This window comes from Podarcis vaucheri (genome assembly GCF_965113315.1).
Source record: "Podarcis vaucheri genome assembly, chromosome: 1".
NCBI classification, from domain to species: Eukaryota; Metazoa; Chordata; class Lepidosauria; order Squamata; family Lacertidae; genus Podarcis; species Podarcis vaucheri.
This window is the reverse complement of record NC_138759.1, coordinates 85,925,144-85,951,890: the sequence shown is the minus strand read 5'-3', so window position 1 is coordinate 85,951,890 and position 26,747 is coordinate 85,925,144. Positions and strand designations below refer to the sequence as shown.

Here is a 26,747-nt window from a genome sequence, read left to right as displayed (position 1 = left end):
GGGGAAAGTTCAAATCCCAACCCACACAGCCATGAAGCTTGCTGGGTGACCTTGGGCCAGTCAGTCTCTCTCTCTCTCTCTCCTACCTCACAGGGTTGCTGCGAGGGTAAAATGGGGAGCGGGGGGGGGGGGAGGAAGCATGTAAGTCCCCTAGAACTCATTGGAGGGAAGGCAGGGAATAAATGCTGCAATTAATTAATTAATTGTTCGACGACACCCATGGCCTCAAAAGGGCTGCATAGCCCTGACAGGCGACATACAAACATCTAGATAAAGGATGCTGAACGATGCAGCACTCGGGGGGGGCGGGGCGTGTGCTCACCTTGAGGTCGCGATACACCACGAAGCGGTTGTGCATGTGTTCCAGCCCCAGGATGATCTCTGCTGCGTAGAAGCGCATCTCTGCCTCGGAGAAGACCCCATGCTGGGAGAGGTGGTAATGTAGGTCACCCCCTGCAGGAAACGGAGCAGACAGCCATGTGAGGCACACAACCTGAGTATCGGCAGAGGGGAGTAGTGGTGAGGCAGGGACGCCTCTGTGTGTGGATCCCTTTGAGAAGCATGTGAGGGGAGGGGAGGGGGGAGGCAGAGGCTCTCTACAGGCTGGGTTCTGGCTCTCACCATTCATGAGGTCCAGGATGAAGCTGAGCTTGTCAGGTGTTTGGAAGGCATACGACATGCACACGATGAAGGGGCAATCCTGGCAGAGACACGAGGAACCAAGTCACAGCAGGGAAAAAAGAGAGGGGGGAAAATACATAAATGAATCACCAAGTCTGCATGCACATGTGCGTGAACGAGTTCCCTCGCTCTACGTTCTGCTCACACCCGGAATCCACAGGCCTTCCTGAAAGCTCCACATTTCCCTTCTGCGCTCTCAGAATCATGCCTCGCACATGCATGCTTCCTACCACAGTTCCCCTACACACAGGAGCACGCTTGCATCTGATAACCGTGGGGGAACTGATTGCTCAACAGGGCCCTCGGCCTCTTGCCTCACACGTCGCCACTGCCTCCTTCCCTCTGCCAGCTCTTCCATTAACCCCTCGCTCCCGCCCCCCATTTTCTGCCGTGGGTTTTGCACCGACTCCTACACAGCCATCACGTCGCCTGTTGGCGCCTTTGCCCCACCTCCCCCACCCACGCAAACCCTATGGTGGTCTCCCGTCTTCCCCCATGCCCCTTGCGCACGGAGCCCCCGCCCTGCCCCTCTCTCTTCCCCTCCTGCCCTCCTCCTGCCGTTGCGCACATTGAACTGCCTCCCCTCCCCTTCTGTGCGCATAATAATTCGCTGCGCTGCCTACACACATCCCAGCCCTGCTGCTAGTTTACTGCAGGCATCACACTCCCAGCCACATGCTCAATGCCACCTCCAGCACACTTCATCACCGTCATCCCTCCCCCCTGCCTTTAATTACCAGTGTGTGCTTCAAAATACCTGCCATGTCTATACCGGCATTATCATAGCTTTGATTGCAAGCACAATACAGGAGCCCAAGCATTCGCATCTGCCCACTTGACAGATCTCTTTCCCCTCCCTGTTGGACTGGGCAGACTCCGGGTCTGGCCTACTCTCTGCCTCCCAACCCCCAACTGCTCAATGTAGCCAGACTCACCCCGGTGCTGACAAGCGAGAGCATGATGCGCTCGTTCAGGGCCAATGTCTCCCCCTGCTTCATCTTAATGCGCTTCTTATCCAGACATTTCATGGCATACCTGCAAAAGGAGAAAGAAGAGGCTGCAACCCTGCGGTGTTGCTCTCGCCAGGTCTTGCTGCTTCCCAGGGAATCGCCCCTGCCAATATCCCTGCACGCAGAACAGCCTGTGCGCCTCCTTTGTGGAAACCTACCCAACTCATTCCACTTGGCACTTCCTTAATTACACTCATCACGACCCCCATCTGAGTCCTGAGTCACCTGCTATGACTAAACTCCCCCCAACACTTCTTTGGTTTCCCACAGAGGAGATTTACCACAGATGTCCCTGGGATGTCTGCTAATGTTCACTGTGCTCCCCCTATATGAGAAGGTGGGTGGACTCTCCTGCACTTGGGGTATTGAAACAAAGGCTGAACTGCCAAGTATGCCAGTTAGTAGATTCTGCATTGTAAGGTTCTTGGGTTGAGCTGGGGACCTTGGTGAGATGGCCTCTTTTCAACACTAACATTTGATGGGCTGGATCCAGAACAAGACAGACAAGCCCAGTTCCCATTGGAATCAGTGGGACTTCACCCAGGGCTTGTCCACACTTCCCTGCCTATAAAGCACAGGTCTGAGCAATTTTCCATTTGCCCAGGAAAACTTGGTTCTTTAGCACTGAATTGGAGCAAACATTAATCCGCAGAAAACCTGATTCATCCAGGTTTTTTTGGCGTTTGCTCCAATTCAGAAATAAGATCAGGTTTTCCTGGGTGAAAGCAGCGGGACAAGCAAAGTCTGGATGAGCCCTAAGTCATGACTAATTTTTTCACATTTATGTCAATGGGGCTTCAATGTAATTGACTTACTCTGGATCTAGCCCTATGATTCTCTGAACCTGCCACCCCCTAAGCAATAAACACCTGGATTAAAGCCGTCCTTATTGTATCTGACCCACTTTTTAATGATATCTGCTTCCCCTCTTGTTTGACTGGGTGCTAGTTTTGCTTTATGAATGCTGCTGCTGTTTTCATTATATTGTTTTAAGATGACACTCAATGGCTTTGCTCCATTTTGCTGTTAGCTACCTCAAAACCTCAGTAAATAAAGAATAAAATCTGAGACACTGACTCTACGAAGGCAGAAACTGTGTTTCCTAACATTTCATACGTGCATTGGAAGAATCTGAGTTTAGCGCAGGCACCAATCTGGTACCCCAGAAAATAAAGTCAAGTTGGGGAAAGGCCCTTGGGAAGCTATGTTTGCATTTGAGGCTCAGGCAGTGAGTAGAAGCCTACTTAGGCTGGTTACAGGGAGCAGCAGGGCTGGCTGGGAGCTGAGATATCAGAGGGTACCATCCTGGTTCTCCAGGACCAACACGGCCATTACAAACCAAAAGAGAATGATGGATAATATCATTTTTCATTTCCATGTGTAAATACTTCATATAGCTTCATAGCAATGATGTGGAGCAAAGCTAGGCTAAAAGACAGTGGCCAAAGGCCACATGGCAACCTCCTCTGTCTCCTTAACCAACCTTGGGCTCCTAGATAATTGTTGGAATACTAATTTGACAAACCAAACTTGAAACGTTACATTTTGCCCGTGTCTGCTTTCCGGCAGCCGTAGACCTCGCCAAAGCCGCCACGCCCGATGATCCGGTGGACGCTGAAGTCATTCATGGTCAGCTGGGTCCCACAAGGCAGAGAGCATGAACAAACATGATGGGGGGGGGGGAGGAGAGCAAGACCAAGAGTGTTAACATGTTGCTGGCAACACCTTTACCCTTTCAGGAGTCTGGGTCTACCCATCATAGAAAGGAATAGCCTTCCACAGGCACTCCTCTCACCCACAGTGACCTTTCCTCACATCCTGCTTTCAAATTATGATCCAAGGTTATTTTGTGTCACATGTGGGTAGCACTAGGAAAGCTTTCGCCAGCCTGAGGTTCTGCAGATGGGGCTGTGCCGGCTGAGGCTGATGGGAATTGTACAGAGGATCCCATGTTAGGGGTAGTTGCTCTCGGATTATTGGGGAGCCAAAACTGGGCTTGCTTCTCAAGCTCTCATGATGGACAAAAAAACCCTCAAATTCTCCCATTTCATTTACCCAGTGAAGATGATCGTAATCCTGGTTTTCCCTGAAGCTACTAAATCGGTGAACTTCCTGAGGCAGGGATTAGTCCCCCACACACCACCAACCTCCCACCAACTACACAACCAGCAACTTTGCAAATCCTATACACTTTGCCATTCTGCAACAATGTGGCTGCAGGCAGGTCCATGCTTAGTGTCTTTTGACAGCTCTTTTTTTATCGCTGCAGCTCTCAGGAATGCCCTCCCTCCTCAGGCACTCACATGGATGTTGAGCTCCACATTCTTCCACTGGGAGAAGCGTGTGAACTTGTCACTAAAACAGAACAGACGGGAGAAGAAATGAGAGAAAGAACACACAGGCCATGGAACACAAACCCTGGGTATCACCACTTTCAAAGGACCCCTCCTCAAATCCCTGTGCCAGAACTCTTCCAAGTCTAATAACACCCCCCCGCCCCCTTAACAGAGACTCCTATACCCCAGTATTATGGGAAGGAAGCACTCGGTGTAGGGAGGGGAAAGGGAAAATACAGGGAACATTCACATACATATAACTTCCATCCTGCCTTCAAGACAACCCTACGCAGGCTTAACTCAGAAGTGAGCCTTCTTTCCATCTACAGAACTCGCTCCTGCTTCGCTTGATTCTAGGCTTTTTTGCTCAGAAGGAAATTCCATGGTGCTCAAAGGGGCTTACTTCCAAGAAAATCTGCAAACTTCAAAGGCACTGTCCCGTCTTCTTTCAAGCTTCGCCATGCACAAGGGGGAAGGGGAATGGAATGGAGTGTATTGGAAAAGGTGTGGCTGGCCCCTTAAACAGGAGCATACCATGCTGCAACATGGTGCTGCAGGTTCTGCTTGTGGACAGCCTGTAGTCCTCAGCACTCACCTCTCAATGAACCTCTGGAAGATAGTCCCACGCAGACACTCGCAGATCTCCTCAATGTATGGCTGGCAGAAGAGTGGACAGAGAGGAATGAATGCCAAAAACCTACCCATTAAAGCTTTCCACCCACTGGTCCCCGTTCTCATCCGCATGGCCCCTGCGGGACTCAGTGATGTGGAAATCCCCATAAGATTCTCAACAGCAAGTGCTGTAAGGAAATGGAGTCTGCATTTCTTTGGGTTTGGCAATGTTATAGGAAAAGAGGTCCCCCCCCCCCTGCTGTGGGGACACTTGTACAGGCTAAGAAGAAATTGGTTGCAATGGGCCAGAGTTCATGCTCCATCAGCCCCTGTCTACCAATGCAAGTGCATCCAGTCTTGGGGCAAATGAGATTCGAGATTGGATGAGCCCAAGGGTCTAGTCGATGGGGAGGGATTTACCTGGAACAGGTCAGGCGGCACTTGCTTCTTGCTGAGGCGGCTCTGCACATATTCTGTGGCAGTCTTGGAGAAGGGCTGTGAGAGGACACAAGAAAAAGGCAATGAGTCTGGATGCATCGCTGTCCAAAGAGACATTCCATCAAGATATAGTGCCTGCCCGGGGCACAAAGCTTGGGCTGACTTCCAGCTCTAATGCTGAGACCACTGAAGAAGCCCAGTGACAAGGAAATCAACAGGACTGGGGCACAAAGCTTGGGGAAGGCTTACAAGCTGGGTCAGGAATAGGGCTAGCAAATCTTGGACATGTTAAAGAGAGGCACTGGCTGCATTCACACAGCAGTTTACAGTGGTACCTTGATTTAAGACCAGCTTAGTTTATGAACGACTTGGGTTAAGACCGCTGCAAACCTGGAAGTAGGTGTTTTGGTTTGTGAACTTTGCCTTGGAATAAGAACATGTTTCGCTTCCTGCTAAGTGTGTTCCGTTTGTAAATTGAGTCCCCCGCTGCTATGGAAAAGCACGCCTTGGTTTAAGAATGCTTTCGTTTAAGAACGGACTTCCGGAACAGATTAAGTTCGTAAACCAAGATATCACTGTATTCCACTTTCCCAGCATTTCCCTAGCTAGCTGCTTCTAGAAATATAGCGGAATATAGCACAAGTCCGGCACTCATTTCCATGTTACTTGCTCGTTTACGTCACTTGAAGGCAGAAATACAATGCAGAAATAAAACAATTATGGAAATGTCAGGAAAACAGAATAAATTATCTCCTTTGTCCGATGCACAAGCCTGTTGCTCTTGGGCTTGGCAAACACTTTTCACCTATCAGGTTTTTTTTTTAAAAAAAAAAAATTTCCCCTGTTTTAACAACAAGAAGCAATTCAAACTACCAGTAAACACACAGACAAAGGTTCCCAAACTGCGGTCTGTAGACCATCATGGTCAGCAAGCTTTGAACAGGTAGTCCAAAGAATGGCGGGCGTGGCAGCTGTGAAAGGCGGGCTCAGCAGCTGCTCCATCCTTCTGAGGAACTGGTGGTCCAACCAAAAGTTGAGTGGGAAGGAGCTTAAGTGATGGGAGGAGAAGGCACTTGAAAGGAGTAGAGAGGATTAGCAGCATGAAAGACAAGAGTGAGAGGAAGAGGAAGCAGCAAAAAAAGAGAAAGAGACAGTCAAAACGTGGGAATGAAGGTGAGCAGGAAAATCCTGACGTGGGAGGGGGAGGAGGCAACTGAAACAGGGCAGCCAGAACCCCTGTCTGTACGCTGCCACAGCACTCAGCTGTGGATTTTTTTATTGTGTCAGATAAATTAATTAATAACCTGTTGCCATTCTTTCATGTCTTTATCTGACCATGTTAATGGAATGCTAGAGCAAAATACAAAGCAAGAAATAAAAGCAGCAATAAAAGTGCAATTAAAAAATCATACAGCATCTAGCATGACAGTTGCTACAATTGACAAGAAAAGTGTTGTGCCAGGACTCTCAGTGATTTTGAAGCCGTCTGTGGGAACCACTGACACAGTACAATTATGACTGTCGGCCATTCAGAATAAAATTGTTCCATTTATACGTTTTGTTAACTTTCTTGGTTTCCGAGCGTCACTTAATGAAGGAGATTTTCGTTCTCATTTTGAATCACTCCTCTTCGCAGTTTGACATGCGGCACTGGGGGCATCAGTGTCTGCCTGCTCTTCGCACAACTTGAAAAGTGTCAATAGTTGGCCCAGCACTTTACACCAATAAGTGTGACTCTGTGGCTTCTTGGTTTCATCTCTCATCATGTCCCCCTGGGACTTCCTGAAGGCCTCCCTCCTGCTATACTGAAAGGCTCACATGCACTGCCCCTACCTCCCACTAAACCCATTGTTCCCCAGCAACCTAGAATAATAGAATTATTGAGTTGGAAGAGACCCCCAAGGGCCATCTAGTCTGCCCACATTTTACCTCTGGCCCTGCCCACCAACCGGCATATGGCCCTTGGAAGGCTACCCACAAGGGAATGTGGCCCTTGGCCTGAAGTGTGATCTCCTTCCCCCCATATAAAACCATGTTTTGAAACTGGCTTGATATACTAGCTTGTTCTGAAGCTGTTAACTATGGTCTCCTGGTTCCGATAAAACGGGAAACCGTGGTTGATGGTGGAAGAATCCATGGTTTGTTTGCTGCCACTGTAATGGAAGAAGCAAAGGCGCTGGTGCATTTCACAAGGTGGTGCCTTAAGCGGCTGCCTGCAATTCATTCATGGGAAGGTCATCCCAGAACAGGAAAGAGCCATTTCCCATGCATGGTAGAGGAAAGTGAGGTCGTGAAAAGGAGATTAAGAGCTGGGGTGGGTAGTTCTAAGGGAGTTGTATGTGACATTTATTGAGACAGGGAGAGTACACAGCCTGTGAGACAATGGACAATGCTGGGAGTCTGGCTCCTCCCATTGTGAGGAGTATTATCTTTTAAAGAATCTTGATCAATGGGATTGCAAAGCAAACATGATGCTTCTTGCCAAGGGGTTTTTTCAGACTCTCTCATGTGACAGCAAGCATTTGGGCCACTCACGTGAGAACAGGACAGCAGTTCCTTCATGATGTATGTGTCAAAGATCTGGCGGCTCTTAATAGCTCGATCCTCTTCGGAGTCCATCTTCTCATACTTTTTGATCTATGAAGAATGGGGCAAGGGGAGAGGTAACAAGGCTCAGCAACCTACCCACCGACTACAGACTCTGTAAGGCCCTTCAGAAGGCATACACAGACACATGGTTGACGTGGACCATGTTTTGCACCCAAAGAACTCAAATAATGGCTGTGCTTGGAGAGAGCGCTCGCAGTCTCTTGTTGCCACCTTAATTATTTTCCACAGGGGCTGGGTGGCAGCTGACAAAATGTGCCATAGAATGCATATGCAAGGTCAAAGAGACAAAAGCTGAGCTTACACCTGAGCTGGGGAACCTGTAGCCCCCCCCCCGAAGCTGCTGGACTACAACTCCCATTATCTCTGCCCACTGGCCATGCTGGCTGAGGCGGATAGGAGATGGAGCCCAACTAAATCTGGGGGGCACCCTATGGGCGACCTCTGAGATACAGGGAGAGCAGTGCGCTGAAATCTCACAGCAAGCATTTTTCTTTTCCTCCTTATTATTATTGTTCTCCTTTAAATCTAGTTTTATTTTAAATTATGAGAGGGCAAACGACATAAACCATACACATAGAAGGGATAATACTATAAGAAAGCATAAAGAACAGCAAAACGTTCTGGGTCTTGCCTTCTCTAATAAAATATTTTGCCCATTTTTAAGCTTCTAAGTTCCCCAGATACCCACCGCACCCCTGGCAAAATGAAACTACCACACTCTGCCCCGAAGAGGCAACGCAGGGGTTCCATGTATTTGTTTTCCAACCTGAAATAGGAGATGCAGTAGCCTTGCCTTCTGTCACCCCCCCCCCGGCTCCTTTCCCCCTGACCGCTTCCAGTCATGCTGCCGTGAACAAGAATTCAGATATGCTTTTTGAGAGGAGGGTCAAAAGGCCTGAAGGGGCCTCTGAACAGGTCTTTGAAAAGTCAACTCCTCAGCTCAAGACAAGTTTGGGAACCAATGTCAGAGGGGAGTCTGTGTGCCAGGCCAAGGAAGGAAACTGGTTTGACGGCACGGAAGGAAATAGAGCATTTTCTCCCACCACCCTCAACGCACAATCAGGGCCTCACCTCTTCATAGAATTCCACCAGTGGTTTGGCTTCCTCCACCTGGTTTAAGCAGAAGTCTCGGAACAGCAGGAAACCTAAGAAAAACACACAACTGTCAGCTGCAATGACCAGGTGTGCTCCTGCTTCCCTTTTTCAAAGCCAGCCAGTTGGTCCCACCTGAATTAGCACCCTTAGAAAGCCAGGGCCCTGCATTCCAACCCTGACTAATCAGCAATGGTGGGAAGAGAAATTCATTGTATATGTACACAGGTATATTGCTAGGGTAGGGAACCTCTCGCCCTCTGTATATTGTGGGACATAATTTCCATCAGACTAAGCCACCATGGCCAATGATCGGGAATGATGGGAGCTGTAGTCCAAAAACATTCCCCAAACTTAGTACACTGACTCCAAATATAGAGGTTTCATTCTTCTATCATGGTCATTCTTCTATCATTCTTCTATCTTCTTTCAAATATCTATGCAAATTTATCTAAGTTGGCTTTTAAAGTCATCTATTCCAGTGCCCATTAATACCAAACCCTGTTTTTTATGGACAAGGGCTTTATGATTTTAACAGCAAACATAAGAGAACGAAATCAACAAGTTTGAAGCTTTTAACATCATGCATCTTCATACCAAACAAATCTTCACCTGGTGATTTCTGCCCATTACACCACTGTCAGAGACAAAGAGTCTCTCCTTACACAAAACTAGCAGGTATAGTCATCCAATTTATTTTTTACAGAAAACTTCTAGAAAACAAGCTGGGATTCTGATATTTCTAAGAAGGCACATCTCAATCTTTTCATCTTGCAAAAAAAAGAAAGCAAGCATAACCATTTCAGTTTCATAAGCTACGTTCAATATCCCTGGAAGTTGCAATATGCCCAGTAGGTTTATACAGGAGAAGCTTCTCCCACCATTCCCAGTGCAATCCCATGCATGCCTACTCAGAAGTAAGCCCCACAAACTTCAAAAGGGTTCACATTCTTAATTTCTGCATGTCAGGCTGCTGTTAAATGCACAGGAGCAGGGTCACTTTTTTAAAAGAAGAAGAAGAAAAATAACTGTTTTGCGCATGCTTGCCTTAAGTCACGTGGTCCCCCTGGGAAAACTAGTCATAACTCATGTCTGAGTTGTATGTTAAAGTCCCCAAACCAAAGGCACTTCCACCTTGGAACATGAAGGAGACCTACATGTCACTCATAATAAGCAACCGAGAAGAGCTTCCCTCTGGACGCATAACGGAAGCTACACGGAACTGTGCCTGTGTGCAAATTCTTTGCAAATTTTATACAGGGTGAAGCGGCCCCTTCAGTAACCTTCAATATATATTAAAAGCAGGCATGAGTCTCATCTGTACCAGCTATAGCAGGGGGTGGATAACCTGTCTGCCTCTGGACGTTCTTGACTACAAACTCCATGATCCCTTACCACTTGCCACCCTGGCTGGGGGGCTGATGGGAGCTGGGAGAGCAACAAAACCTGCAGAGACGCAGGTTCCCTCAGCTAACTGAAAAGGGGCAGTTGGAGGGTGGCAATCCCCACACCTGGAGAAGATTTCTCAAGCATACTGTGCACCAGTTTCCGCCTCAACTCTGCTCCCCAGTCCACACACACACACAGTGGAGGGGCACACGGATCAAGATCCACTTCAGCCTGTGGCTAAACGGCTCCTTGGTGCTAAACCTGCTTCCCCAACCTACTTGTGCGCCATCCCCAGGTGAGAGGCAGAGGCAAGAGGCTGTGGGGAAGGCAGCAGGGGAGCCAGGAGCGGAGGGAGAGCCAGGAGGGGTGGGAGCAGAGAGGGGATGAAAGCGGGAGATATTATGAGGAAACCACAAGTGGCTGTGGGTGTGGGAGGAAGCAAGAGTGTTTCCTGTTGGGGCGGGGTGTAGTAACTGAAAAGGAGAAACAGCCTTGCAAGCAGATGCCTCCGGGGCTCGGTATGGACAACAACAGCCCAGCATCACCCAGCCTGTCCTAAGCCAGCAGTCACACAGCCCTTCCCAACCTGTGTTCTCCTCCTAATTTATCCAGATGTACCTCATCAGTGCCTCTAGAGCAGTGGTTCCCAGTTAGAGGTCTGGGCATCCCCAGGGGGTCCGCGGCCCCATCCCTTGCCTCCCCACCTCAACTATTTTTTTGGGTCATTTTTGCATGGTAGTATCACAAATTTTATAGTCTGTTTTTTTAAAAATTATACCTAAAGTCCTTTGCTTATGAGGGGCTACACCACATTTTGTTCAAAAAATTGCTTTGCAGAGGTAACTACCATGGAGTCATCAAAATTGTCAAAAGTAAGGGGTCCGTGGCTTGGCTTTTGAAAAACAGGGGGTCCTCTGTAATTAGCTAATTGGGAACCAGTGCTCTAGAATATTCTGTTTTGTTTTGGGGGTTTTTAAGGAGTAAGTGGCAGGGTGTGGAATTTTATTTTCCTTCTTCCTGGCAGGCCTCTGTGCCTTCAGCAAGATGACAGGCAGAAATTCAGCAGCGAAAGTGTCTTGTTGCCCCCTCTCCCCACCAGCCTGTACATTTCAATCTATGAGGGAGAAAAAGCTACATGAACTGCATTTTTACTTCTCACACAGCTGCTAACAGCGCAGGAGCCTTGCCAGAAAAAGCTGACACTCTTACTTTCTAAAGGGCTTCTTGAAGAGCTGCATGGAAGGGGAATTCCACCAGGTCCAGATTCTCTGCTGGAGTAATTACACTTCTTCATTCAGACACTCAAGAGAGGCATTGTCAAGGGTGGGGGCAGCAGGGCCTGTGAGGGGTGGCCTAGCGATATACTGTGGCCTAGGAAGAAGCCTGAGGGCCAGAAAGATGGGCCTACAGGGCCACATTCAATTGCAAGGTCTGCAGCTCCACCCCCTTCCTGGAGGCAGAACCTTCTCACATGTGAGCCAGTCCAGAAGCTTTGAACCCTCTTCTCTTCCAATATCCCTCAAGTGAAGCAATTGTCCTGCAAACAACTAATGGAAGCTGGAACGGGGAACCGTCGCAGGCCGCACAAGAGGAAGCAGAATTTCCTCATCGACCTCAGCAATACCCCCTTCCCCAATTCATTTGTACAGATCTCAGCTCAGCTGCTCACGGATCTCAGCTCAGACTTGAGAACAAGGCGAGGGAGGGGGGAAGAGACAGTAGATTACAATCTACTGGGAGATCTCTGGGTGACCTGCAGTAGATCCTCAGGGGTTCTGACTCCCAATTCTTGAGCAACTAGCAAGAACAAAATGACCCGCCCACCCCCCAAAATCAAAATTAGGCTGCTGAAATGTAGAAAGCTAACTGAGACTGGACATTTGCCCAAAATGGTGCTGAAAACAAATTCCTGGGCTCCCAATGTGCTCAGTGGCACCCTTTGTTCATTAATTCTAACTCTGGTCTCTTGCACCTGGCCTGGGTTGGTCAATCTTGGAAGTTCTGGTAAAAGGCGAAAGTGGATTGGCCAAAGTCTGCCCACCCCTGCTCTACAGCACCAGCCTGGGATTCAGAGTTGACCAGACCCAAGGCAGGACAGGGACTTATTATCTTTGGATAATTTGGACAAGATCATTTGAGCTGGCACAGCTTCCGCCGCCCTTGCAGAGCTATGCGCTTTCCAAAAAAAATCCTCATTAATAGATACAGGGTCACTGGCTTTCTTTGCATTGGGCCGCCCTAGAGAAGGAGAAGACTTGTTAACTCCTAATCTGAATGAAGAAGGTGGGCGACTGGCCTTTCCAAGGGCTGGACGGTCAGGACAAATTCGGGGGCCAAGCGTTCTCCAACTCCAGCGAAGGAGCAAGTGACAAAAGACGTTGCACCTGCAGCACCGGCCCCTGCAGCCAAAACACAGCAGCACTTTTCAGGCCAGAAGCTGGATTCCTAAGGGGAAGGACGAGACTGAGTATGCAGCAAGCAGCTTCCATCACAACTCCGTAGATATCCAATCCCACCACAGCCTTTTTAAAAAGGAGTTCCTCCTTCTGCCCCCCTATTTCTTCTCACTGGCGTTGACTCCTGGCTAACCGGAGCACAGGCAAGCTGGTCTTGCCTGAACTCATGACCCCTGCAGAGGCTCTGCTACTCACCAATCTTCTGAGAAAATATCTTGTCAAAGGTCACCTCACCCCGGTCTTCCAAGTATTTCTGCATAACACTGCGGATACTGCCAAGAGAAAAGGCACGTGAGGGAAGTTAGCAGGGGTGAAGCTTCTCAGCTCGGCCTATTCCCTCAAAGCAGGGGGTGGGGAGATTGTGACCCTCCATATGCTGCTGGACTCCCGTTCCCATCATCCTTGACCACTGGCTATGCTGTCTGGGCCTGATAGGAGTCCAACCACATGTGGAGGGACAAAGGTTTGCTGTCCCTGCTCCGAAAACAACAACAAGGGCAGGATCCAGCTAAGCTGTTGCATGTGCAGAATGAGGTCCACTCGTGCAGCAGGACTTCCCCCTCCTCTCTTCCTGCTGTGTCCCCTAAACCAAGAACATGGAACCAAGAACATGTTTAGAAAGTGTGGGGTGTGTGGGGAGAGGGGGTAAAGTCTTATTATATGAGCAGTTTTGTAGTACCTTAAAGGATAGCAAATGTAGCATTTAAGGTGCTACAATACCCTTTGTTGTTTTTGCTGCAACCCCCTCCCCCCCATTATTATCACAGGAAGCCTGCAGATAAAAGACACTTATCTCAAGAGATTTTGGGTCAGTAAGGATCCAGCACTGGATAGCTGACATTTCATTCATGAATTAAGACCAACCAGCTGTTTAAAGGCGACTGTGTTTTTATCTGGGGCTAAGTGGAGCCAGGTACAGGAAGATTACAAAGGCAGGCAGTCATTCTAGCAGGTGAACGAACAGAGGTTTGTTTCTTGTCTTAAAGAAGAGCTAGTGCTCTTAGAATGGCATCTGCATCTGGGCAATTTGGAAGAGAAGCCAATTTAAAAGTCTAAACAGAAAATGAAGGTTCATCAAAAAGCGGGAGGGACAGGAGGATGGTGGTCTGAGTGTGGACGGACAGGCTCCTAGCTAGAGAAGCAGAGGAAATAATACATTGGATCTTGGAAGCATTGTTCTGAATACATTCTGGATTTTTAGTCGCTGTGTTTGTTTTGTCCTTCTGGGTGGTTAATTTTAAAAAGTGACCAAGAAAGACACACACACACAGAGAGAGAGAGAGAGAGAGAGAGAGAGAGAGAATGCAAGGCAAATAATTAGGAAAGAGCACCTTTTGGGTTGAAAATGAACCTGAAATTCCAAGGTCCCAAAGTACAATGACTAATCTCAAAGATGAGTTGGCAAGACCTGGTAGCTGGCAGCCTGGAAAATGCTATAGACGGTCTGGCCATGAGACAGGGGTTCATGCTGGGTTAATGTATTACAAAGAACTGGAACTCTCTTTTGGAGTCGTGTGCCATCTTTCAGAGCTGGGCTATGACCTGGCTTCTCCTGTGGATATTTAGCTGGTTAAGCAGCACACATAGCCCTTCTACGGAGAAAATTTTAATTGACTCAGCGTAAGCAGCCAAGAGGAAGCTCCTGAGTATGAGGGCCATTGCAGGGTAAGGGCAGCAGTCCCCCTCTAGCCCAGCATTCTGTTGTCACAGTGGCCAGCCAGATGCCCGTAGGAACACCTCAAGAAGGTCCTGGGCACAAGAGCATTCTTTCCACGTGGGATTCCAAGCACACTGCCTCTGACAACGGAGGCAGAAATCCTAATCCTAAATGCATTTATTTGGAAATGCCACCGAATCACTTTCAACCATTTTCTCCCGACCATGTTCACCTGGAAGGAAGAAGCCCCATTGACTTCAAGGGGGTTTGCTCCCCAGAAAGCATGCTTCAGTTTGCAGCACGGGTACCTTTTGAGATGGAAGCTTGTGTAAGAAGTACTTGTCAGATGATGGAAGACGCAGATTACCGTATCACTTGACAAGTGTACTGAGTCAGCATTCCCAACACCCACAATCCACATACTGACTGTACAGATCCTCACTGCAGGTTGGAATGAATGAGAAACAGTGCGGGTGGCACAATAATGGTGAAAATGCTGTGACTGTGGCACCAACATTCTGTGATAGTTTGCACCACTTGCATGAGATACTTGGTAAGTCAGACAGGACCAATTAATGCAGTGTCTCTCAAACTTGGGTCCTCAGCTGCAGTTGGACTACAACTTCCATCATCCCTAGCTAGCAGGACAAGTGGTCAGGGATGATGGGAGCTGTAGTCCAATAATGGCTGAGGTCCCAAGTCTGAGAAACACTGAATCGGTCAATTGGTAAAGCTTTCCTTAGACTAGCATTCCTCAACCTGCTGCCCTCCTGGTGATGCTGGACTTGCAAACTCCCATCATCCTCAACCAGCATGGCCAAGGGGCAGAGATGATGGGAGTTTGGACCTCAGGGTCTGAAGGGTCACAGGTCCCCCACCCCTTTCTTATGAAAAAGTAACTTTGGGAAGAAGAGAAGGTTTAGAGAACTGGAATTACTGCTTAACCCTTTTCCTGTCCACTGTTTTTCCACAGAAACCTGCCCCCCCACTACCCCCACTTATGCAGCCCTTCCACTTTGTATAGGCTGCGGAAGGCTATCTTGGACTATTCCATTTCAGGTTGCAGGTGAGAGGGTGGGGGTGGGTGACATTTTGAATGCTCCCAGATGGGAATGAAAAACTCCTCAAAGAATACCGAGCCCAATAAGACTGAATCCTTTCGCCATGACATGCACACTGCTTTTCTAGTTTTACATGTGGAACATTATTCAGACACGCAACTCACTCCTGGCCCGCCTGGAAGTGTTACCGTCTGCAGTGCGGGGGGGGGGGGAGGAGAGAGAACGGGGGGGGGGTGACATTGCTTGAGTGTGCTGACTGAATAAACAGCCCTTCATCTGGGTACCTTTTAAATATCTGAATGGAGGACAAAGAGATCAGGATGCTTAGCCTAGAGAGGCCACTGCATCCTCCCTGAATGGCAATGGAAAGGTGCCCAATGTGGTCTGCAGCAGGAACAACCATAGTTGCTGCTGTTGCAGTCCATGGATTAAATGGGGTGCTGGGCTGTCTCTGAATGGGGCTTCTGGGGATTAGCAGTATTATAGGAGCTATGAGAGCTTAATGTAAGGGGTGCCTCTGAAGGGGAGAGTGTGATCAGGCTGAAGAGACACTTTCCCATTGTGGAGGGCAGATTTTTTTTTCTTGGATTCTGCGCAGTAAATATCAGGGCACTGAGAAACAGGACCTACTTCAACCATTTAGACTGAATGCGTCTTTCCCCCCACCCCCCAGAAACTCCTGCTCCTGAAACTAGTGAGCCATGGGGGATGGGGGGCAGGGGGCAGGGGAGAGAGCCCCATGCCTGAGACAGACGCGTCTTGGAAGGATGATGGATGGCTGTGTTTGCTGGTGCCTGCTGCTGTTATGGGCCTGGGATAATGTGTCTCAAGCATCTCCATAACAACCATCTCCAGGGGGCAGGTCCAGTTGAATGATAGCATTAATATCATTACATAAAATGCCTTGTGCAGAAAAGGAATTCACACTCATTATCTGGTTATTCTCACAGTGTTCTGGTAAGGGAGGCAAGTCATTCCTTTTATAGCAGCAGCTAAGCGGAGACTTGAATTTGGGACTCATAGCATCAAACCAAGTAGCCCAACATCATCCCCTCTGGAAGTTGCCCTGACTCCAACTCCCACCAGCCCCAGCCAGCATGGCCACAAATGATGGGACTTATAGCCTTATCACAATCTGGAGGGCTACCTTTGACTACCTTTGCTCCATGGAAAAGCAGCACAGCTATATAGGCCAGGCTTCTAAAAAGCAACTAGCATGGTCACTTGTGGCAAACAAGCATCTGTTCTAGGCAACCAGGAAAGGAAGGTTAAAAAAAAAAAGGGGTTTAAGCCACAAGCCTGTATGTGCATATCAGTCTGCAGGGGGGGGGGGGAGGGACAATCCTGAGCTTGTAAATTTTGTGTTGTTTACAAGACCAATTCCAAAAATTCAGTCACTGAAGTTAACCTCGGTCAGATAAGGTCTGAGAGAACTGGTCCTAGTGCCCTCTTTTTCCTGCCTCGGTTTTCCCCCTTAGGAAAAAAAAGAGAGCATTAGTTAACAACCGGGAAGGCCTATGGAGAATGTCAGCTCCCTCGAGTTCCTCTTGCACAGAGACTTAATGAGAGGCAGTTAGTACTATAAATAATCAGCCAGCTGTTGACAATGCTCTTGTTCGCTTAAAGGCCATTGGGGAGGAAGTGGGAAGTTGCCTGCTAGTATCCCTGGGCATCTGAGCTGGTTTATTATTATTTTTTTCTTTATGCTCTTGTAGATTGTCAGGCTAGAGAGAGCCTGACTTCAGGGAACACTGACTGGCTTCATATCCAAGCACAGAAAAAGGAAATGAATGCACAGAAAAAAAACAGTTTGGTTCCCTTAACAGGAAAAACAACACTGTAGTGCAGCAACCAGCAAAGGAGAAACTTCCTCCCCACCCCCCTTTTTTAATCCCCTGCCCTTTTACCAAAGTTGAATTCTCCCCTCTCACAAATGTCACAACCACCTTGGCTCCAACACATTCCTAGTTCCGCTATAAAACCTGCACAAAAAGGCAGAGCTTGCAGTGGGTGCCGTGGCGGGTCAGCAGGACGCAGGTCACCCTGATTCTCCTATGTGCTGCAGTTTCTTACTTTGCAGCAGACCCAAATAGCCTATTGCGACCAAAGGTGACGTCATTTCCTGGCAGACAAACCAGAGAGACAGCTCTTCTTTGAAGCTGGGCCTTGACTTTGGCAGGAGGAGGGACATGAGAGGCTGCACCGGCAAGGAGGTTGCTCGGGCAGGAAGTTTAGTGTGTTGAAGCCTATCGGAGAAAACCGATGGGAGTGATTTAAAGTCAGGGTGCTCCATAATAGGGGTTGTGGGAGGCCTCCTTTCACTGTCCCACAATTCTGCTCTGCATGATATGGAAGAGGAATGGGGGGACCTGTGGTCCTCCAGATGTGGATGGAGTACAACTGTCAACACCCCAGGCCATTGGCCATGCTGGCTAGGGCCAATAGGAGTCCAACGATGTGTGGAGAGTGACAGATTAGCGACCCCTGAGCAACCTCAGCTCAACTCTCCACTTTGGCATGAAGTTCGAAGAGTGGCGGTGGTTAGTCAAACACGCACACAACCTAAACTATCCCGCATACAATGTGTGTGGCCCTCAGCTCCTTTGGAGAGAAGTATGACGCAATATAATAAACAAAACCTTAGACATCTTATTCCCCCAAGATCTTGAATGGGCAGCAGTTCCGAGTTTCATTACCTCCACTCCCTCTTGGAATGTCTGTGTAGAATCTATAAAAGACATTCCAGGAGGGAGCAGACAGAGTCCTCCAGATCTTCAGGATCACGTCTCCTGTACCCTGCACAGTGAGCTTGGTTGGTGGGAAGCAGAGACTCAAATCTCGTCGGATAGCTCTCTGGGCAAGTCGCTGTATCTCAAATTTAATCTACCTTCAAAGGGTGGTTGTGAAGATAAAATGCTGCCTCTGAACTATGTACAGGACAGGTAAGACACAAATTGCTGGACTTCAGGCATGTGACTCAGACTTTCTTATTTTAGCAAGCATTTTAAGGTAGGGTTTGGATTTATGTTTGGTTTTATGGTGATTTTTCTTTTACTGTTTTATTCTCTGTATGGTTTATTTTTATGTACGCCTCCTAGAAATGCTACTGATGAAGTGGCATATAAATTCCATAAATTAATGTAACAGAATGTTCCTGCTTTTGCAGTAATGAACGAGGATGCAGCCCCTTCAGCAACTTTCAGGGGTGCTGTTCCAGATGTGGTGGGGTGGCAAAACCCAGGTTTGCACTTGGCCTGCATCTCCTGCCCTTTTCTTCCTTTTAAAAAATTCATCCACCCCTTCTTACTGACTTGCTGTGCACACTGCAAAATGCAGAAACCCACCATCTTAAATACATATAAACTAGCCAATGCAAATGGCTATGGAAATTTGGGCCATGGGTTTGTGCCTCAAGTTCTTTAAGTACCCAACAGCACCCTTGGCAATTTTGCTGATGTTCCTCTCTTTACAACAGGGATGGGGTGGTGTGCTCCTCCAGATGTTGCTGGACTACAACTCCCAGACCATTGGCTGTGCCAGCTGGAATTGATGGGATTTGGAGTACATCAACATCTGGGGGGCGCTAGGTTCCTCACCACTGCTTTAGAATCTCCATCCTTCTATTGTTCCAATCCTGGACAACTTCCTGAGGATGTATCTGCATTTTTGTCCCAATTCCAATAGATAGCCCATGAAAAAAAAATGGAGGCACCACCTAGGCTCCAAGGGTGTGATTTATATGTCCCTTATGTTTCAAGACAGACACACACACGGAAGCTGTTAGGTCAACCACCAGCAAAGCAACAATGATGAAAGATAACGTATGCTAGGGCCACACTGCTTGTGGTTTCTGTTAAGCCTCACCTTCCTATGGAGTGTCTGAGAGTGAATGCTCTGTCTCTGAGAAGCAAGGTAATGTGATTTGTGAACACGACTATGCATGCTGTGCCAAGATGGTATCATGCAAGGCAAGGAAATAAATTATACTTGGTCCCCCAAATCTTGCTTTTCATTAAAAAAAAGCAAGTTTCTTGTATTTTTGATCTACAACAGTATATGTGTGCAAGGCCAGAGGGAGGACGAGTCAAATTTCTAGTGGTCAAGAGGTGGGGATTCTGTGCCCTGCACTGCTTCCCTGCACCGCCTCGCATGACTGCTAGGAACAGAGCAAATTATGCAAAAAATAAATATGCAAATATATTGACTTACATATTTTAATGTAAAACACACACTCTGCTCATCACCCAAACCCAGTTTCCTCCTCCATGTGATTTCTATTGGGCTGTACCAAAAGGTCTACATGTTATTACGCATTCAGATTAGGGGAACTAAGAATTTCTTCAGCTTCTGCCTGAATTAACCTGTTCTGGAATTACCCTGTTCTCCTCCTGCTCCAAATCAGCTTCCCGGGCAAAATTTATGGGGCCACACTTTAGAAGTCCCCCAGCAAAGTTCCCACAGTGAGATGTGCAGAAGAGATGTATCTGATCCTCCCTAGCTAATGGGAAGAAGCAGTCTCTAATGCTTGTTTTCAGCAGGTGTCTTGAATCCAAAACAAATGCAATTCTGTACATATCCTTGACACTCCTCCCCATGCTTTCCTTACCATTCCAGCTACCTTATTTCTGCCTATCAGTAAGCTATCGATAAGACCCCTGTGCTGTGATCACAGCAAGACCTCCATGTACGCCTCTTAATCCTTAGTCTTCTTCTAGGGCATAGTCTTGCTTCCCTAATTGGTAATCTGACCCCTTAGCTCTCCCCAGCTCTTTAACAGATAAAATGCTCAATTTCCTAAAAGCCAAATTTCACAAGTACCTCCTACGTGTAGATATATTGTCAATATTGCCTTTCACTCCTCTACTCCCTCTCCTGCCCCCAAAATAGATGGCTATTGAGCTGGGAGAATTGAAGGCCTCCCTGGTGTACTTTGAGGAAGAGGAAAGGAGGAGAAGGCAGCAGCAGTTACACTGTCATTACAAGTAGTGCAGAAAGTGATGAGGGAGGGGCAGAAGGGCAAACGATGGCTTAAATTCTGCCACCCCAAGACAGTTATCTTAAACTGGACTCAGGGATGTGACTCAGGCAGGCAGGGGGTTGCCAGTGAGCAACTATTAGCTGAGATGTGATGCAAGTGAAGGGGCTGCTCTCTGGACCGTCACTATGCATCCCAAAATTATTTCCTCCAAAGGCTATGGAACTTCACCCAAAGTTCCCATGTGGGCACTTCCATACCGAAACCAGCAACCCTGTGGGGGGGGGGAAAGAGCACAGAGGCTGCTGAGGCTTTCAGGCATCGCCATGGTAACACATCTGCATCATCCTCTGAAAGGGCCGCTTGCCATTTCTTGCGGAAAGGGGCCCATTGGAGCTTTCTCAGAGACCCTCCGCCCTGCCTTCAGTGGCAGGGGAGCAGTTCTGCTTGAAGAGACTTCTCCTACAATGGGGACAACCCAAGGTTATTGGCTAGAACAGGGAAGGGTAGGGTAAGCCAGATGTCACATGGGAGGTGGAAGGGAAGAAAGGAGAGCGAGGAAGGCCTCCATTTGCCCATGTGCTGAAGGTGCAGGATGCTTGTCAGGCCCCACCCTGTTGCCCTTGGTAACTGCTGCCAGGAAGCAGAGTTAAGGGTTGGTTGGCCAAAACCATAGCACCTTTGACCCACCTGGATGACCAGTCAGATTTTTTGACTTAATGCTCCCACTTGTGTCTCCCAGCAAGAAAATGCCCTTACATGAAGCAGAGCCCCTGCCCAAGACATTTCCCCTTATCTGCACGATGGTGACCTTGCACTGCATTTGCGCACGCTTGCAACGTTGTTTGTGCAGCCCCAGTTCCTGCTTCAACTCAGAGCAGCTGCAAGGTGGGCAAAGGCCTGGTCGCTATCTAACAGCACATTACCAAGACACAGCGCTGGACTGAACAGGTCTGTACAGACAGATTTTCAAAAACAAAAACAAACAAACCACCCACCCAAAAGAGAAGACAGTGGTTAGGGCATCTTGAGGCCGACTCCAGGCACGGCCAGAGCCAAGCTGTATGCTCCTCATAACACCCAGCAAGACAGTTGCTGGACTGCTCAGAAAAAAGCACTATATAGGCATATATACAGCCTGATTTACTAGCCTGCTTTTCTGCTGTGGTTAACACAATTGCATATTACACATACACAGAGAGAATCACTATGTGTGTTTGTGTTGGGGTGGGTGGAATTGTGACGTGTGGGTAGGGAAAAAGACAGAAGGAGGGGGTTTGCTACTGCGAGAGGTGCTGGGGGAATGATCTCCAAGGATCTGAGCAGCCGAATGAAGAATTAGGAAGCAGAGACAGGACACCCTGACAATCCATCATCATGCCCACACTATATCAACACAACCACGTACACGGAAAGACGCCGCTTTAGCGAGCCCTCTTTCCACCCCACTCCACCCCGCTACATGGACGGGGTAGATCACGGACCCTGCTGCTTGGGCCAAGGGCAAGTCGGCTCGGTGCATTTCAGAAGAGCGAAGCTCAGTCATATACAGACCCATTTATGCGCTCGCTCGCGTACACAAACGCCCAGCGCCCATCCTAAGCCCGGCGCGCCTCGCGCGGGGCCCCGGCGCCGCACCTGCCCCCTCCGCCTGCCCCCCTTGCCGGGCTCACCTCGGCTCAGGTAGCACGATCTTCTTGCTGGCCCGGGCTGCCGGAGTGGATTTACTTTTCTCCATAGCCATCAAGTAGCTCACATCGGCGAGCACAGCCTCCAAGTCGGCCATCTTGCCAGGAAATATTTCTTCTGCTTTCCTTTTTCACAATCAATTCTCTTATTATTCCAGCGGCCTCTGCGGCTCCCTCGCCGCCGCCTCCTCCTCCCGGTCGGGGTGTGTGTGTGTGTGTGGCCGCCTGTGCTAGGGGGAGGGGAGGGAGAGCGAGGGGGGGAGGCGAAGAGAGGGGATCTGGCCCCCCAACCCCTCTTACAAACAGACCCACATGATTGCCCGTGCAGAGAAGCGGCGGCCCTTCCTTAGTTCATGGGCTGCGGCTTGGCCCCGCTGCCCTCCGCTCCTGGCTTGCCTTCCTCCTCCAGGGCTGGCGGGCTCTCTCGGTGTGTGTCCTGAGTGAGTGTGTGTGTGTGTGTCTTGTGTGTGTTGCGCGCGCGCGTGCAGGGAGGGCTGCCGCGGCCGCTGCTGTTGCTCCCGCTGCCTGTCAACGCGGAGCGGCGGCGGCGGCGCAGGGGTGGGGGGTGGCGGCGGCGGCTTGCTGCCTTTATCTGTCAGCGCTTTTCTTCTTCCTCTGCTTGCGATCCAAGGCGGAGAAGCAGCGTCGCGCAAGTGCCCGAGGCAAGCGCAGCCGAGGAGCTCTCGAGCTCCACGCGCTGATTCAATGCGGGGCGCTTAAGGCGGGAGCCGAGCGGATCCGAAACTCGCACACGCTCTCCTCCTCCTTCTTCCTCCTGCTGCTGTTGCCGCCCGTAGGTGGTTTTGTTTCTCCGCAGGGGGAAAGGACCTCCGGGGCCCGCCGCGCAGCTTCTGGCTTCCCCTCTCCGCTCGCTCCAGGGCCAGCTTAAAGCAACAGCCGCCCCTCGAGGGAAGCCTGCTTTGTACATAGACACACACAGAGAGAAGAAAGTTAGTCGCCCGAGGCCGCCCTCTGGAGGCCCAGGGGAGACTTGCAGCTGGCTTGGCGCAGGCCGGGTGTCTTTCAGACCCTTTCGATTCAAGCGCGGCCCCAGGCAATACGCTGCGGCGGGCGCTCAAATCGAGGAGCGCTCGGAGGCCTAACGGGCCATGATTTTACCCGGCCGTTGCCTTAGCACGTCCGGTAGCATCCCGCATAAAATATTGGCCACAACTATAATTCCTTGCAACCCGTTTCGCATAATTTTGACATCCACGTTTGGCCTCTGGTCTCTCAAGGACATCCTGAAGGTCTGCACGACAAAGGAGCAGTGTGACCCCTTGAAGGCTAACGAAGAAATTAGTACAGTATTTAAGGCGCTACAAGACTTCTGGTTGCTTTTGCTGCAAGAGACTGACGTGGCTACCCTTCTGAAAATATTCAGGATTAAAATTCAGGAGCAGACATTCTCAAGACCAAAAGACTGTCCTTTGCTTTTCTGAGGGGTACAAATTTGGGAGATAAAGACCTACAATAAGTAAGTTCTTGTGTGTGCACTGTAGGCTAGAGAGAAGAGTACACATTAAAAATACAATATGTAGTTAATCCCAGCCAGAAGGCTAAGGAATGGTCAGAGTTCTACTCTCTTAAAATTTCCACAAGAAGAGTTTTCTTCAGTTTTCTTCATGCTGTGAAGTAGAAGCACCAGATTCTGTGACCGTATAGATTTTTGCCTTGGCCTGCGGCAAAGATTTTCCATGCCCGGCGTGTGCCCAAATTGTGTCCTTTCAGATGGTGCTGAAGTTCAGCTCCCACCATCCCTGATCAATGGCCATGCTGGCTGAAACTGATGGGAGTTAGGAGTTCAACATCTAGAAGGCCACTGGTTCCCTTCTAGGTGGCTACTGCTTTACTTGAACACTTAAGAAGCTTTCCTTAAGATTCAACCAAGGCCTACATCCTTTCATTGAGCCTTGCTTTGACACCTGTCTGGAAGGTAGATACAGTAGAACAAATTACACAAAACATTCTCCTGCCAAATGTTTATTTAAAAACCTCCCGGGTGAAAAATCAAGCTGTTCTTATTCTATTAGTATTGCTATCTCTATTGGGAAGTTAGGTTGACTTTATTCAAAATATGTGGTTTCAGTTTGCCTGACGTGACTAGGGGTTGAATAATACGTGAGGTTCATCACCATGACTGCAAAAGCAAGGAACAGACTTGACTGTTGGGTGGAAATGGGCTGTCATACACTTACACAAGAGAATGTTCATACCCTTAAATGCAGTTATTTTCCATGGAGTTAATTCACCTGGTCAGTGGCCAGTCAAATGTACAGAAATCAGTTGATGGAGATGCCTGAGTAAACCAGGCCTACCTTGTCCTGCCTCCCTCTCCCTGCACACCTATTATAGGGTTTTCTCATAGCCATTAAATCCTGCTGTTAGGCAGACATCTCCAGAAAGTGGTTCATCCAGTTCTTCTATATGAACTGTTTTCCTTGTTGTGATTAATACCGTTTCCACATTATTAGTTTGAGGCACACAGGTTGCAATGTTATTTCCTTAAACAACCCTACCTCTCTAGCTACCTTTTTGTTTTCAGCTTTGCATAGCTGAGTGCCTACAAGGAGAGAGACAAGGCACATGTCTAGTCAACTGAAACATGTGCCCTTCTTATTAATGCACTCACTCTGAAGGGGAAGCGACGGTGGCAAAGCACCATTACTAAATAAAACAGCAGAGACATTTAGCAGAAATAGTGTGTAGGTGGTAAAATGGAGTCACTGCTATAGATTTCCACAGGTGCTCAGTGAAACCTTGATAAGTGTGAACACGGATTGACCAGGAATAAATGCTGGGGTATATATGGAGCCATTCTCCTGGAATGCCAGTTTCCAGACACTTCTTCCCATACAGCATCTGGGTTCTTCTAATTCCTTATTTCCTGATCCTAGGGGTCATCCATAGTTATTTCTGCAGGGAGTTCCAGATACTGTACAGCGTTTCCAGCAACTCTATAGTTTTGCAGTGATTCCTTGCGATTAATGACGTTACAACCCTCATGAGAACCAGTTTGATTGGGAACCCCAATCTGTGGTGGATCCCTGCCTCCTGCAGCTTTCTTGTAAAAAGGTTTTAGACAGTGATACTTTCTAAGTTTTGGGGGGACTGGATCTTATAGCACCATGATAGGCCATCTGTAATGGGATATGTCTTGAGTGTCCCTTAGCTTCTTCCATATTATTTTGTTATGGTGTCTGCCAAAACACGATACCACATTCTGGGGAAAGGAACCCTTCTTGGGCTTGGGCAAAGTAAACATATTCTCATGCTCCACATTTTCCTGAAAGCCACATAAATATAAGATTCACACGTCTCTCCTGATTTTTCGGCCTCCTCTCCCTTTTCTTTTTGTAATCTCCTTGCAATCAACAAATTTGCTTTGCATGCATCTGCCCTATTTCTTTTGCAGTCTCAGTCAAAGTTTCAGATGCACATTAATCTCTGTCAGCTGTCCCTTCCATTGGAGTCATTAATTGCTTTCATGTTTCTTTTACTATTTCCCTCATGAAGAACAACCAAGCTGCAAGTTGTAGTCTCCTTCCTTCTATCTCTGAGCAACAGCAGCTTGAGCAGGCAACTTATTGGACTTGGCCTTAGACAAAGACTCGGTGTTCAGCCTGTCTTTCTTCTGCAGGTGGAAAAAATAGGAGAAATCCACCCGTTTTTGACAGGTTTGGTTTACTGTCATTCCTTAATTTCAGAGACACATGCCCTGGGGAGATTATGGTAATTCCCTGAAGCTCCTGAATGATGAAAATGGTTCCAGGCACTGAAGTCAAACAGCCATTTTCTGCCTTGCTAAGCCATGTCCCCTTCTGAAAGCTGACAATCTAGTTTTAAATGGTACCTAGTAATATCAGTATTTTTTTAGAACCCATAAATCTTGTCCTTTTGTTTTAGCCTTCAGGATGATATCCAATGAAGTTGTAGTGTAGATACTTGCCCATTGATTTCAGTGAATGTCTATTCAGAGTATAACTTTAGTCAACTAGCACCCTCAACATTTAAGTGGTGAGTTCATTAATGAAAATGCATCTTATGTTTATTCTGGGAAAAAGGAGGTCCTGTTCTTTCTTGAATAAACCTTATCTCAGTTAAAAACGTTTCCAATGTTTCTCTGGGGATTCAGAAGTTGCAGCCAAGGCCCTCCTTCTGTAACTGGGTAATATTTGAACTTGCAAATAGGGAAGTTCTTGCATTAACTGCAAGAATGGCAGTTCACCTTTTGTCAGTGCTGCTGAAGTGAACTAAAAATGTATGTCACGAACAGAAATTGCCTTCTGCAGAAAGGCCTTTGTTATCTTGCACTACAAAATAATAGCAGAAATAATACATTTCTGAGTGCAACTGTTATGTTCCTGAAATATTTGATAAAATAGTTGCAGAAAGGCCTTTGTTATCTTGTACTACAAAATAATAGCAGAAATAATACATTTCTGAGTGCAACTGTTATGTTCCTGAAATATTTTATAAAATAGTAAGAACCACAATGAATAAAGTGCCAGTATGAAAATGGGCTAGCTTATTCTTGTTCTTGTATAGTAAATCATCACTAAGTTTTAGGGGTTGGCAGAACAAGACCAGAGACTCCGCTATATAGCTGCAAATAAAATGTTTTAAGTGTGTTGTAAAGTACAATATACAAATGTCACAATAGATGGCGGTGATGAGCTATGAAAAATTCAAAATATTTCCCCAAAACATTTAAAAAAACAACAACATTTTCACAGCATTTT

General features: G+C 48.0%; 1 protein-coding gene across 2 annotated transcripts in view; it reads right to left on the bottom strand.

The window, feature by feature from the left end:
- Positions 1-22,476, bottom strand: part of GRK2 (G protein-coupled receptor kinase 2) — a 38,893-nt gene extending 16,417 nt beyond the window's left edge. The window contains exons 1-11 of one of the 2 annotated variants that reach the window (XM_082211543.1): positions 21,991-22,476; positions 12,820-12,896; positions 8,759-8,832; positions 7,613-7,714; positions 5,060-5,134; positions 4,623-4,684; positions 3,995-4,046; positions 3,234-3,325; positions 1,617-1,716; positions 622-700; positions 323-453 (exon numbers count right to left, since the gene is read on the bottom strand). In XM_082211543.1, coding sequence (XP_082067669.1) covers positions 323-453; positions 622-700; positions 1,617-1,716; positions 3,234-3,325; positions 3,995-4,046; positions 4,623-4,684; positions 5,060-5,134; positions 7,613-7,714; positions 8,759-8,832; positions 12,820-12,896; positions 21,991-22,103 — 957 coding nt within the window. In that variant the 5' untranslated portion in view covers positions 22,104-22,476. The remainder of the gene's footprint in view (positions 1-322; positions 454-621; positions 701-1,616; positions 1,717-3,233; positions 3,326-3,994; positions 4,047-4,622; positions 4,685-5,059; positions 5,135-7,612; positions 7,715-8,758; positions 8,833-12,819; positions 12,897-21,990) is intronic. The other variant, XM_082211544.1, reaches the window with a different exon arrangement.
- Between the last annotated feature and the right edge of the window lie 4,271 nt (positions 22,477-26,747).